Raw genomic sequence first — 15,110 nt, forward strand, 5'->3', positions numbered from 1 at the left:
TTTGGCATGAAAAAGCATTTTATTGAAACAAAAACACAACAACGTGATATCACAATTTTTACTCTATTTTTCCTAAGTTTTTACATAAATGGCTATCAAGTGAATATTACAGCAGTAGAGATTTCTTGGATCACTCAATCGAATGTGATCCGAAAACTGCGTTCCTGTTCCTTTCGGCGGCTCTCACAAACCTTCGTCACCTCCTCTACCTTCCTCTGCAGCAGGGCTATGGGGAGAGGGGAAAAAAACGTAATACACACATAAGGATCACATGAACATCATAAGAGACAGCCCTAGGCAGTACAAGTCTGGAGGAGAGAAGAGTGTCTCAGAAAGAGTAAAGATCAATGGTTAAGATAGGTTTGGGAACAGAAGGGGAGAGAAAAACCCAGCATGAGACACTGCTGAACTGCAAAAGGCTCATCGGATGGCTATGATGGCAGAAACTCTCAACACCCAGAAACAAGTGGACAAGCCCAAGAGGACATTTTGGCCATCACTCCAATCTTCCTTGCTGACCCAACTTCAATTTGGTTTACGTTAATTTATGTTATTTCATTTACATTTTCAACAAAAGTTTTACAAAGTTAGAAACTAAACACTTGCTGAACATGAGTAGCTGGAACAGGTTCCATATCTGGAAATACACAAATCATGCACAGGCACACGCACACACTATCCACTCTGCCCCCTTCATGACCTATAATCTGTTCTCAATTATTGTCTATAAAATAAGTAAATTACTGCAATAGTGCTGTATGCTGTAGGCACTGAACTGAAAAAGCCTACTCTTTCTGAAAGCCTGTAAATGACTCCTGCAGAATAATTTCACCAATCTTGATCATAAAGCTGCACTATGGGTCTGTAGTATGGAGACATTCTAGTCCATTTAAGTTCTTGTAATACATCTAACATGTGATACCAGACTCTTCCAGTAGTACATTAAGTGACCTAATTAGCATTTGGGATGTTTTCTTTCTTCTTTCCTCTTAAAAGGGAAAATTATATATGGGTTTATTATATATAGCATATTTTACGTTCATTAAAATGTATGCGTTTTTGTTAATGAAGGCAGGTTGAAACGCACTTTGCACTTGGAACAGAAAGCAGCACGTTTTGTGTTGGTACTTAGAGTCTGCAGGAGTTCATTCCAATCTTAAGCCAGACTCAAGGAAAGCTCTGTCTCCTGGACGAACAAGCTTCCCCTTTGCAGTTAACGTGCAGTAGAAGCATTAACACACATGCAGTGGCCCATATTTTCAAGAACAAATAACTCTGCAAATTTAAATATCCTTTCAAAGCTCCAAATTATGCAGGGCACTCTTTTTGTACTGCGAGTTTTAGCCCCACTATCAGCTACACATACAGTATATGCATCTCAAAATTTAATACTCCCATTACAAAGCAGAGCTCTCACCAGAGTCCAGTCAGCTATTGTAACCCTCAAACTTTTAATAAGAGAAATAGAAGAAAGTAAAATTCCTTAGAGTTCTTTTGGCAAGAGGAGAGATTTAAGATCATCTAGACTATACCTGTGTTCCCCCAGCTAAGATCTTGTCATCTTAGGGTACCATGGTGTGCCAAGGAGTGGACTCATTGGAAATGGGAAGCAAATTAGCCAAAGGTATGTTTACAGATCTCAGCAATGTGAGAGTTTGGAATCTACTAGGTGTCTGTTCCACATTTTAAAACCCCCACACTGGGCTAATACAGCTCTCTGGATGCAAATGTTAAAGTTACACAAGTCTTAAGAAACCCCTCAGCAAGATAACAGATGTTACAATTATTATCTAGAAAAGCTACTTTGCTTTTATGAGGTGGCCCTGAAGGTGTTTTAAGGGAATGGGATTTAGAAACTTGTGAACAGTTTCTATGTTTTACATTTTTAAAATCAAGAAAAATATAATCTTGGAAGCATCACTTCTCCCAGTCCTGCCAATGGGACAAGCCATTCTGGCTGTTGCAGAAGGGGGGCACATGATGGGTAAGTGTAAATCAGAACAGGAACTTTTACATTTGCTAAACATCCCAAGGGAACAAAGGAAGCACACAAATCATTCAGGGAAAAAAGTACATTTTGTAACATCAACTGCTCCTACCCCTGCTTGAGGGACTTGCCCTACCATACTAAAGTTGACAGGTTCCTCTTTGAAACTTGCATATCCCCTAAAAATAGACACTGGACTATTCAATTAATCTAGTGATCTAATTAATTGGCTGAATAGCCATGATTTATAATTAGGACCCTACCAAATTCAGCCATGAAAAACGCATTATGGACCGTGAAATCTGGTCTTTTAGACTACAGAGATTTCACGGGGGATACCAGTTTCTCAAATTGGGGGTCCTGACCCAAAAGGGAGTCGTAGGGGAGTCGCAAGGTTATTTTAGGGGGATCACGGTATTGCCCCCTTCTTGCTGCGCTGCCTTCAGAGCTGGGTGGCCGGAGAGTGGCAGCTGTTGGCCAGCACCCAGCTCTGAAGGCTGTGCCCCGCCAACAGCAGCACAGAAGTAAGGTTAGCACAATACCATACCATGCCTCTATTTCTGCGCTGCTGCTGACGGTGGCTCTGCCTTCAAAGCTGGGATCCCGGCCAGCAGCCGCCGCTCTCCAGCTGCCCAGCTCTGAAGGGAGCCACCGGCTGCAGCAGTGCAGAAGTAAGGGTAGCAGTACCACAACCCCCCACCCCACCCACTCCTTTTCGGGTCAATTACAACACCATGAAATTTCAGATTTAAATAGCTGAAATAATGAAATTTACTATTTTTAAAATCCTATGACCGTGAAATTGACCAAAATGGACCGTGAATTTGGTAGGGTCCTATTTGTAATACAAGAAAAATTCTCACGCTGATGGAACAAATTGCAACCCCTTTAATAATCATCTTCAAAAGAAACAGGCAACTGTTTTACACCAGACTGACATTGAGGACTGCAACTGGACCCACAGATCTGCTGCTACAGGTGACATCCCAGAAGCTGTCAAATCTCATCATGACGACAAGTACTGAGAAGTTAACACCTTTTAGGAATCTGGAAGCCAAATACAGCTCTGGTATAATCAGACAAACCTATTTAAATCAAGGGAGTTTGCCTTCTTTCAAAAGGGATGAATATAAACCATGGGTTTGGGGACATTCACAGCTTTGCAGGAGTTGAGAGTGCAGCAGAGCTAGTGTACCTGGGTCCTGGAAAGAGCAGCACCACATCACCCAACAGTGTCCCCTTGTGGCTAATTAGGTTCAGTTAAGGAGAGCTGCAAACTAGCTAGAATACACAGGATCCTTTACTGGGAGACAGATGGTTCCTGGTCATGAAAACTATGTATAATAACTTCAGAAAAAGCAATTAAACCCTGGAAGCATCCCAATATTTTAGTGAAAAAACCCAGTCCCTGAAGAGCAATCTTCCTTTCTAATACCCAGCATAACATCTGTTCAGTATTATCTTTTCAAAGTTACTCTGCAACTTCTGCAGTGTCCCTCAGAAAATGGAGTTACTGTACCTGCAGGGAACGAACGTTTGACCTCAGCTAACAGTGTAAGGAGCAATCTTCCTGAGCTGAAACTTGGGAGAGAGAGGGGCCACAGGATAGATACTGAGGTAGGAAGGCCAATGGAGGTGACCAGAGCATTTTAAAAACTGGCATTTGTGACCCTCAAAAGACATTTTCCATAAAGAAAAGGCTGATAACATTGTAAAAGCCCATGCTCAGACTATCAATAGGGAAGCCATTTTCTATTGATAGTTTTAGAACACTGATTTTCCTAACATATTTAGCAAATGGCCAGGAACTTCATCCAGAAACTACTGAGTCTATAGCACTTTAATGGAGAATGAAGAGAGAGGGGAATCCAAATGATATTAGGCTGGTACTTGGGGAAGACTCCTCATGTAGCTTTCTGAAGTGATCTATGGTCAAGAAACGCACACACACACACACCAGAATTGCACTTAGTACTTTAACTTCATAACAAGTGATTGTTTTGCACAGTCCACTACCAGTACCTGTCACTGTCTAGCTGATCTCTCAACCTACAGTCCCTCCACTAAGCACTGAATAGAGAGGCCAGAAAAAGATTACACTTCCCCTCTTCCTTCAAGATATCCAATCTTCCTTCCTAAGTGCAGTTCAGACCTGACATTTTGGCCAGTCCATTTTTTTACTTAAAAAAAAAAAAAAAAGGCTTCATTAAGGTTCTTACCCGAGTTCTGGTCAATCCACTGCAATGAATCCATGTGTGCATTCAAAATTTTACAGATCTGCTGGAGCTGGAGAGAAACAGATGCAAGATTTTAGGCGTGAGTTATTCTGTTGTAACATGTGGAAATGAACAACAGTAAGAGAAATACCAGTTATACACCAGTCTAGCCTGGTCCTCGGGGCTTGCTGTAGCAGTCAGGGCTAAGTACTCCATACATTTAGCAAATCTAGCAGTCACTTCACCCAGGTGAAGCTGATACAGAAGAAGCACATAGCACAGCTGTATGGGGACCTCTGGTTTGGAAAATATCCTTGTGGCCTGTGCTTTCTTAGGCTAATAGAGATCAGATACCTCATACCCATAAAAGGTTTACTCTTAAGGTGGTGTAGAAAAGGCTGGGAAAGCTCCCTGCTCTGCAATGTTCAGCAAAAGGGAAGTTCTCCACTGACAAGCCTACAGGCAAAAACCATGATGGAGATTAAAATCAAGTTGATATGTAGGAGAAAGATGAGAATTCAGGTCTGAATTAGAAGATGAAAAGTATAACAGAAGATGGAAACAATGACAGATGTACATGGGACAGAAGAGAATTCTGATCCGTCACAAGGAATATGCAAGAAGCATAATAATAAGCAGGATTACAGCCACGCTATCTGTGGTATTTAGTCCTAAACTCAGGCAAGAGATGGCCTGTTGTCCTTGGGGCAGCTGAAGTGGCACACAGAGGACTATCCAAAGTTCACACCCAAAATCTGATAGGTCTGTCTGCAAAAGTCTACAATATGGTGGAAAATATCTTCCAGACTTCAAAAATATATGTATATAAAAGATAAATACAACAACAAATGAGTGATTGTGGGGGGAGGTTTTGCAATCTCTCTGCTGGCAGCATTTATAATGTTCATGTGACCCTAGAGTAAGCATAAGGGAGCCACGTTGGCTTGTGCTGGAACAGGAGTTTGATCAACAGAAAAAAACTAGGGAGTAAAAGCTGTAAAATCCTCTTCAAATCCTGAAAATACAAACGACATGAAGAGTATTCAGAACTACACAAGTTAAATGGCCCATAAGAGATTTTTACCACCTTCACAAGAGAACTTGGCTCATACTCACTGGGTCGCTGGTATCGGCAGGGCCCCCAGATGTGTTCAGGTGCTCAATGATGTCTTTGAGATCCTGTGCCATACGCTTCAACTGGGCATCTATGTTTTCAGCCAATTTATAGCTGTAAAGCACATAGGAGGAGATGTGGTCAGAGTGTTTCATATCAAACAGATATACCAAGTACACTGGAGGAACATTTTGCCCCGCCAACTAGGCAACACCAATATTCTTTCATAGGAGAGAGACGTGAAGACACTGGGAACAGAGATGTCGTCAATGCTCTTTGACATTTAAGATTCAATAGAATATTCTCCTCACACCCTGCCAGAGGAATAAAACAAACCAACTGGTCCTGATCCTGCAAGACATCTCTTGGGCACGTCAGACACCCTCTCTGGTTGCCTTACTAGAATTCACCAGTCCTTGCCCTAAAATGCTTCCATGACTTGAATAATCACACACACTGCTTCCCTGGCTCTAATCAGCACCCATGGGACTTCACTTTCAGTAGTATTAGAGAGATCATTCCAAAAATTAATAGACTGACCTCAAATAGCTAGTTAAGTCCACAGCCCCCAAAAGAACTCCATTTATGTTATCTAATAAAATATACTGACAGCTCTACTTCCTCATTCCTCTATCTACACTTCCAATATGGGAAATGCAAGCCACTGGGAAGACTATGTTCCAGAAAAAGGTTTTACCAGTTTCCTCATCCTATAGCAACCCCCTAGAATGCCCTGTAGTCCAAGTTTAGTTCTTCCTGTCCTCAAATGTTACTACATTAGCTCTGCCCTATCATGTGCTTAACTAGGATCGCTTCCTTACGTTCGCTCCCGCTCCTCATCTGCGTGCTGCAAGTAGATAGTCCCACTCTGTTCCTTTACAGACTCCTCCAGAGGGATCAGCAAATCTTCCAGCTCCTTCTGTTGTGACAGGATGAAATCAAGTTCCTGATCCAACCTGCAGAAAGGCAAATGAACACGTGTGCTACTGAAAGCAACTTAGGGCAGAGTTATATGTGGTGTATAAACTCTTCATCATCGGAAGGCTGCAAGGAGATGGAAAGATCACTATCCCAGGAAAACATAGCACATCACTAAAGCACACAGTCTCTCTTACCTCTTCTGATCCAGCTTCACTTTCTCCACTTCTCTGTGTAATGAAGTAATCTAAAACCAGACAGGAACACATAGCATTTAACAGACTGTAGCAATAGAATTCAGAAATCATCTGTCAGGATGTAGGGGTAGAGGGAAACGGGTGGATTGAGAAAATACACCATGAAAATTGTGTACCAGAAAGACGAAATAGTGGTATACATGTTTATAGAGAACATTTTAGATTTAGCACTGGAGTTATGGCCACAAAAGCCAACTCCTAGGCAACAGGCTGGCCTAAGATTTCTCATCTTATCTGGGCAACTCTTAATCATTCTGGGCCAGATTTGTAAAGTTGTCTAAGAAGCAGATAGGTGCCTAGTGGGATTTCCTCCTCCCCCCAAAAGACCCACCAATGGAAGTTCGGCATCTAGGTACTTTTGAAAATCCCACTGGGTGCCTATTTGTATCTTTGGGCACTCAAATATCTTTAAAAATCTGGCCCTATGTGAAAAGCAGGTTGATAAGGCATGCCATCTCACCTTCTCTCCATTCTCAATCAGTGTCCGATCCCAGGCATTGACCTGTGTAGCCTGATGAAGAAAATGTTTCTCCTGGTCTTCCAGTTCTAGGCTCCATTTATTAATCAGACTCTCCAGCTGAGCATAAGTCATCACTGGGGGAGCACTAGGGTTGGGGAAGTTGAGAGAGCATTAAGCTAGAATGAATACAAGCTCAAAAATGACAAGATATAAAGCTGACAGCACAGCTAGTGTTAACCGCACGGCCACTGAATTACAAATAGACCTCAACAGTACATCCTTGCCAGGATATAGTATATCTATGATACTCACTGTACTTCTGCATTCCAATCCCACCACAGTCTCTTTGTCTGATTCCTCTACTCAAAATCCAATAAACTGACATCATCATGAATTTGAACACACACTCTCAGTACCCAGCCACTGAACTAGGACACTTGGCAGTAATTCAATTGGCTGAAAGGACTCACCTGGTTGTTGTGGTGGCTATAGTAGCAGTAGAAGTCACAGCACCAATGGTACCAGTGGTGGTCAGTGGTTTAAGATTCAAGGCAAAGCCTGTGCTAGGGGCAGAAGAAGTGCCTGCAAGGAAAGATTTAGTGTCACACCACACATAAAAGGAGAGGAATGAATACAGAGGAGGAGAGATCAGCTGTGATCTAGCAGATTGGATGCAAGATTGGAAATTAGGAGGCATGAGTTCTATTCACAAATTACCTTGACTATGTGATCTAGATTAGCCACGTCACTTGAGTTTCTCCATTTGTAAGATGTAGATAACACTACTTATCCACCTTTGTAAGGTGCTATGAGATCTTTAGAAAGCTCTATTCTGTATAAGCAGCAAGTAGTGGCTTATTTCTCTTAGTTTTCAAATTATATAGATATATAGAGAGAAGAATAAATAAATAAAATCAATTTTGCTACAATGGACAGGGATGGATTGAAGATCCCCAAGTTCCCTTCCAACCCAAGTGGCTCTATTAAAAGGAGGGACTGAAAGCACATATTTAACCAAGTAATATTGAGAAAGATACAATGCAAACTCTGCACACATCTCTCTCAACCCAGATCTGCAGGACCCCAACTACAATAATACTGAATCTACACATAGCTCTGCCAATGCATGCAATTTGTGAGCTGCATCACCACTCTTCTTTGGAACTGGACTTCTTATAAGCAGAGCTGGTGAACTAAAAAATGTTTTAATGATGCTGATGAACATCTGTTAATAAAACTTGACAGTTATACAGCACCTTCTGTCCCAGGATCTCAAAGCTCTTTATGAACCTTAAGGAAACAAGCCACAGTGCTTGTTGGGCAATAGCTTTCCTTTTTGCAAAATAGTAGTAAGACAGACAGGCAAGGATCACAAAGCAACTGACTGGCAGAGTCAGGAACAGGATGCTGGGTCCTGGATCTTGGTACTGTGCTATTATTAAATCTAGACAAGGACTTCTCAACCAGTCGGGTGCAACTCAGAAGTGTGAACAACCCACTGGTTGATGGAAGTGGGCAAAAGGCTTCAAAATTCTGCATTCTCTAGGATCCAGGGCAGGGAAGAAGCTAGATGCTCCCTTTCTATCCTATTTCCACCCCATCCTAGTCACCCCAACTAATCTTACTGCAGCTCCTCAGTCCTCCCTATTTCTCCCTCCCCTCTATCCCTACACAATGTGCAGCTAGATCCACAGCCTCTTGAAGCAATGCTATGCCTGCTATGTAGGAAGGCTGGTGGCTGGAGAGGGAGATGCTACCCCAGTAACCAGCAGCCCCTCACCAACCCTGTAAACCAGACTGCCAAACTCTTACAGCCCCCAGCCAAGACAACCTGTGGTTTTTTGCTGCGAACACAAGTCCACAATGGCCACAAAGAATTGTGGGACCAGATGTATCACAACACAAAACAGTGGATGGCTTTCAGATCCTGTGTAGAAAGAGACTGAGAATCATGGGACTATACAATAGTGTTATCAGCATGATCATTCTCATTCTTTTCAGAATCTAGTCCTTACTTGTGGTAGTGATGGTTGCAGCAGTCGTTGTTCCAGGGACCTTTAATCCAAATCCAAGAGTACCCAGACTGGTTGCTGCAGTTGAGGTGCCACCAACTGTAAACAGAAGAGAATAACACAGTTTCCTGTGCGTCCCACTGGACTGGGATCCCCTTTAGAAAGTTACTGTGCTCTGGTCCCTGTTTTATCTGTACTAGCAATGAACCAATAACTAAGTAGGCTGAGGGAACATCCAGGCACCTAGGTGAAGAATGGCAGGTTAAAACAATGGATACATACAGAAGGCTTCACAGCTGTTTTAAGAGTTCTTCTCAATTCAGCTGCAAAGCTACTAACTATTATATTTGGATAATTTGAAACATGCAACATTCAACTGATACAAATTGCTAGAACAGGCAATAGGACCCAAAAACCAGTCTCAAGGTAGCTTGGGAACACAGTCCTGGAACTATAAGTACTCAGAGGCTAAATGAGAGTGAGGATTGCGAGTAACTCATTATGGAAACAATCCACTGAATCAAATACAGCATCCTGGATATGGCTAAACTCAGAAGACTATCTTGCCAAATTTACTAAGCCCCACAGAGATACACTTTGGAAAAGGGATGCCAAAACATAAGCAGAATGAAGGCAGTAAGCCAAATTCATTTCTGGTAGAACTCCACTAACTTCAATGGAGTTACACCAGGGACAAGTTTGGTCCCCACGAGGTGCATGATTGACTCCATTCTCACTGAGTTTTTGCAACATGTAATGTAATTTGATTGGACTGATCTGGCTAGGCTGTGTTCCCATGAACACAGCCTAAAGATCTCAAAATACTGTCTGGTTTCTTCTAATGCAAGTGAGCTGCTATTTCTTACTTCAGGTGGCTCAGTTTTGCATGCTCTCTCTGGTAAATTGCACTGTTTCTCTCTTATACAGAAAATGAAGGTGATCCTGAAGTTATGTAGCATACGTATTTAATGATGGACCGAACTTTCTGCTTTTATGTCCTAACACCTGAAACAGCTGAATAACATTCAAAACAAAATTACTCTGGTCCACAGAGTAAAGAAAGTGTCATCTATGAAAAAAACCCTCCACAAACAGTGCAGCCAAGGTACAGGCCTTTATCTAAAAAAGAAGAGGACACCTGATTGTCATGAGCAAGCCAAAAGCCCTCCTCCAGGCTCTTTGCAAGGGTAGGGGCAAAGAAAGTGGGCATTCTGGAGAGCTTGAATCACAGCTGATTAGACCAAGAACCACCTTATCCTGAAGCTTTAAGATCTTAACTATATGTAATACTGTTGCAAAAAAATCAAACATCGTTCTGGGATGTATTATCGGGAGAAAGTGCAAAGGAGAGCAACAAAAGTGATTAAAGGTCTTGAAAATAAGAACTAAGAGGAAAGATTGAGGGGGGAAAAAGGGTTTGTTTAGTCTGGAAAAGAATAGACAGAGGAGACATGATAACAGTATTCAAGTGCATAAAAGATAGTTATAAAAAGGAGGGTGATAAATTGTTCTCCTTAACCACTGAGGAAAGGACAAGAAGTAATGGGCTTAAATTGCAGCAAGGGAGATTTCGGTTAGATATTATGGAAAACTTCCTAATTTTAAGGGTAGTTAAGCACTGGAACAAAATTACCTAGGGAAGCTGTGAAATCTCTGTCATTAGAGGTTTTTAAGAACAGGTTGGACAAACACTTGTCAGGGATGGTCTAATACTTAGCCCTGCCACAGTGCAAGGGACTGGACTAGATAACCTATTGAGGTCACTTCCAGTCCTACATTTCTATGATTCTATGTTTTACATCAAGTACTTGGAGAAAATCTGGTAAATTATTCTATTATTCATACAGCAAATACATAAGCTACTAAAAGTTACAGATGGGCAATCAAAAAAGATATTCTCCAGTAGCCAAAAGGACTGTAGTGCAATAAACCCACACTTTCACTTCCCCAAAGGACTTTTAAAACATCTCTCTGGCTAGGTACAAAGTGGTATTTTTCTACACAAATAGCTATATTAACAGCAGAAATCACTCCTTGTGGCAAAATTCTTGTAGTCAGGTTTATTTCCCCATTGGTGACTATGACTGTTAACACATTTATAGGGTTGGAAAGTGAGAGAGCTGTTAGACACAGGGTCAGATTAACTACCCTACAGTGGGCAGAAGAGAGTTAGTATTTCCTGGTATGAAGTAGCTGGCACATCTTCTACCACAAAGGAATTACCTAGATACGCAGCATATTAAAACCACCAAATATTCACATACACCCTTCCCCAAACCAGCACCTCACTTGAAAATGGAATGTGAAGACCTGACCATCATCAACACTATCTCAGAGATAATAGCACAGGGAGGGCAAATCTACACTACAAAATTAAGTCAACTTAAGTTACATTGCTGTACAGTCACTGTAGTCATTAAATTACATTTTTCCATGTCCAAACCCCTCCTCCTGCTGTCGGCAGTGCACGTCCTCACCAGGAGCGCTTCCACCAATTTAACTGACAGTGTGGAGCACTGACAGCTCTGGGCTGTCAGCCGTCAGGGACTGACAGCCATAACAATCAATGCAGTGTCTATACTGACACTGCATCAACCTAACTATACAAACCTAAGCGGTACAACTCTCGGACAGGTGGAGTTATTAAGTCAGTGTAGTGAGTGACTTACATCAGCAGGAACAACACTAATGTAGACACTCACAGAGTTAGGTCGATGTAAGCAGCCTTATGTCGACCTAACTCTGTAGCGTAGATCAGGCCTGATTTTAACACATGTAATCAGAGTCACTGGCATGTTCAGCTGTGATGATATCAGGACAATGGACACAAAAAAAAATCAGAGTTAGTTAAAATTGCCACTCTTCTCACATGCATTATGTTCTGGACAAAAGTTTCTATGCAACAAACAGGATACATCACTGACAAGATTTTTGCCCTGAAGCAGACAAAGACAAGCTGACACTATCAAAGACCAAAATAACTGTAGTTGTACCTTAACGTGATTCCTTTAGTGAAAAAGCACCATCACCACAGACAGAACCTGCCAACCTACTCCTTGACCATCTACTTGCCAATACGAGGACAGACTGTGAGGAAAACTGTCTGATACATGTTCTGTGACTTACGTGAGAGGCCTGTGGCAGCAGAGGAGTTTGGTGCTGAAGAACTTGCTATGGATGCAAACAAAGTAGGCCCAGATGAACCAAGAAGGGAAGCTGTGGTGGTAGGAGCTGTGGATGTTGCAGTCAAGCCTAGAACAGAAAAAGCCAAAACCCATACAAACATATCCTTCTCTGAAGCTTCAAGACACACACTCAGAATAAACAAAGCAGAGAATGGGACCTTCTCTTTGACACACCTTTTCTCCATTCATCTACACCAGCAGTTCTCAAACTGTGGGTCGTGACTCCATTTTAATGGGGTCGCCAGGGCTGGCGTTAGACTTTCTGGGGCCCAGTGCTGAAGCCCAAGCCCAAGCCCCACCAGGCTTCAGCCCTGAGTGGCAGGGCTCAGGTTACAAGCCCCCCACCCTGGACCGAAACCCTTGTGCTTTGGCCCCCACGCCCAGGGTGCCGGGGCTCAGGCTTCATCTCCCCCTCCACCCCCGCCTGGGGTCATGTAGTAATTTTTGTTGTCAGAAGGGGGTCATGGTACAATGAAGTTTGAGAACCCCTGATCTACACTAATCTTCCTTCTATTGATGCAAGAGTCTTCTCCTCTGCAGCTTCTGTTTTCAACTTTAATTTTAAAGTATCTCTTCCCCCTCCCCCCCCGCATCACCCTTAAACTCCTCTGTTTTATTTTACCCCATAAAGAATTGTGAAATACAGTTTTCATACGCAAAATTCTGTACAAAGTAAAATTGAGCTGTACAGTAAAATAAGAAGGTGCTTAGAGAACTTACAGAATCTGACCAAGGAGCAAATTCCCTGCAAGACAAAGTATAACGCGTCCACTCCACTCCTATTTTGATCTGTTCTCCACTTTCCAATAAACAGAACTACTTCAAGCAGGGTAGTCAGATCCCCTTCACTTTGACTCATCTTTCAGTCACCATGCCCCAGTCACCACCTACCTCCGAGTTTGGTTCCAAATGATAAACTAGGTCCCTGGATGGTAGTAGCTGTCAATGTTCCTGTGGGTGCAGAGGTGGCTGCTGTCGAGGCCAGTATTCCAAAATTTAAACCTGGATTAAGAAATACAAAAAGACATGAAACAAGAGCAAACAGTTCTAAAGCAGAGACTCTGAAATAGCTGCAACTGCAGAGAGAGAGAGAGAGAGACTGAAAAAAACCCACAATATCCAAATGAGTAGAGCTAAGAATATCTATTATCAGATTAATATCGATGTCCCTCTGACAGACCTAGATCCAGCACTGTCAATGGGATTCACTAGATCTAATATATTCTGTCCATAACAACTTGTAAGATTTGCTCTAATGCAGACTAACTGCAGCTGACCATCACCCACTCAGGCTATAGACTTCCCCCCACTTTTTAATGTTTAAAAGACCATCACTGTAACTTCGTGCTGATGTGTCAAACTTGACTTTTTGCTGTTTCTACTTTGTCCCTGTCCGCGGTACTGGAACTATTCTTAATGGCCTGGGAAGTATACAGTAGTGGCTTCAAACCCCTGGAACAGAGTCCATTGAGCAACTGACTATAAATGCAAGGTCTTTTTACCCACATCTTATTTCTAAAGAGAACTGATTTTACAAATGCAACCAATTTGCAATGTGGCAGAATTATTTCAGTCCTTTGAGGTTGAAACCCAGCGCTTACGGAAAACACAGTTCTAACAAGAGATAGTCATCTGTAACAGTCACAGTACTATGGTACCAAACCCTTTCCACAAAAGGTTTGTGGAACTGTGATTGCAAAGACATTCCAAGTCCTGCAAAATAAAGGTCAGATGATCCCAGTCATCTCTGCAGTTCTGTTTCTTTCTAAACTCTTATTTCATCTCATCATCTGTGTGTATCTAGATGCTCATACACAAGACACGAGTAAGTCAATAGCCCTAGATAAGCCTGCAGACCACTCATCCCAGCATTATGGCCTTAGATTGGAGTGCTGTGAAAAAATACATTTCCTCTGCAAAATGGCCTACAAAAGAGACAGTGGCCTATTAACCAAGCTGGACTAACTAGACCACAAACTAATTTGTTGACTCAGTGCCTGTTCACACTCTGTTACTTCCCATTATAGCAATCTGAAATAGCAAACAAAAACACTTCTGCTAAGGTTCTGTGTGTATTTTCTAAATTTCAGATTATCTGGTGGGCATCAAGAAAGAGATAAACCTGACTATCAACATTTAGGATACGAAGTATACTCTGTAATTCTGTCACATTATTGAGACCATCCATAGAGATGCCATATTAAAGACAACCTGAAAAACTGTTACCGATAACTGGCGACTTTGGGCAGGCATATATTGAAAAATGGTGACCTACAGCACCAATTCTATTTCACACCAGACTGAAACAGCAGACTTCAGTGTCCATTTCTCAAACAAACCATCAATTCACCTGCATTATTAAAACTTTTAATAGGTAAATACCATTTCACTTACATAGCTTCAGAAGGCAGCTGACTGGAGGAGCTTTAATATGAATATAGTACAGTAACTCCTCACTTAAAGTCATCCCAGTTAATGTTGTTTCATTGCTGATCAATTAGGGAACATGCTCATTTAAAGTTGTGCAATGCTCCCTTCCAACGTAGTTTGGCAGCCGCCTGCTTTGTCTACTGCTTGCAGGAAGAGCAGCCCATTGCAACTGGCTGGTGGGGGCTTGGAACCAGGGTGGACCGGCAGCCCCCCTAAGTTCCCTGTGCAGCAGCTGCCTGCAGTTCAGCTGTCCCTCCCCCCACTGCCATGTGCTGCTCCTGCCCTCTGCCTTGGATATGCTCCTGCTTGCTGTGCGGGGGGAGGGAAGGAAGAGGGGGCTAATGTCAGGGTGTCCCCCTCCCTCCTGCTCCCCGCTTACCCCACCTTCCATAGAGCAGGGGGGACACACCAGGGCTCAGGAGGGAGGGAGCTTGCAGCAGCTGCAGTCTCAGCAAGCTGATCTAATTAACAAGGCAGTGTACTTAAAGAGGAAATGCACATATCTCCCTCCATTCCTGCTGCCTTGTAGAG

General features: G+C 42.5%; 1 protein-coding gene across 2 annotated transcripts in view; it reads right to left on the reverse strand.

Moving 5' to 3' along the window:
* Positions 1 to 15,110, reverse strand: part of NUP62CL (nucleoporin 62 C-terminal like) — an 18,275-nt gene continuing 3,165 nt past the window's right edge. For both annotated transcript variants that reach the window (XM_005285688.5, XM_065556436.1), the window contains exons 4-13: positions 13,041 to 13,151; positions 12,091 to 12,216; positions 8,968 to 9,063; positions 7,423 to 7,534; positions 6,953 to 7,097; positions 6,433 to 6,482; positions 6,139 to 6,273; positions 5,320 to 5,431; positions 4,207 to 4,273; positions 1 to 226 (exon numbers count right to left, since the gene is read on the reverse strand). In XM_005285688.5, coding sequence (XP_005285745.1) covers positions 135 to 226; positions 4,207 to 4,273; positions 5,320 to 5,431; positions 6,139 to 6,273; positions 6,433 to 6,482; positions 6,953 to 7,097; positions 7,423 to 7,534; positions 8,968 to 9,063; positions 12,091 to 12,216; positions 13,041 to 13,151 — 1,046 coding nt within the window. In that variant the 3' untranslated portion in view covers positions 1 to 134. The remainder of the gene's footprint in view (positions 227 to 4,206; positions 4,274 to 5,319; positions 5,432 to 6,138; positions 6,274 to 6,432; positions 6,483 to 6,952; positions 7,098 to 7,422; positions 7,535 to 8,967; positions 9,064 to 12,090; positions 12,217 to 13,040; positions 13,152 to 15,110) is intronic.

This window comes from Chrysemys picta, chromosome 9 (assembly GCF_011386835.1).
Source record: "Chrysemys picta bellii isolate R12L10 chromosome 9, ASM1138683v2, whole genome shotgun sequence".
Taxonomy (NCBI): domain Eukaryota; kingdom Metazoa; phylum Chordata; order Testudines; family Emydidae; genus Chrysemys; species Chrysemys picta.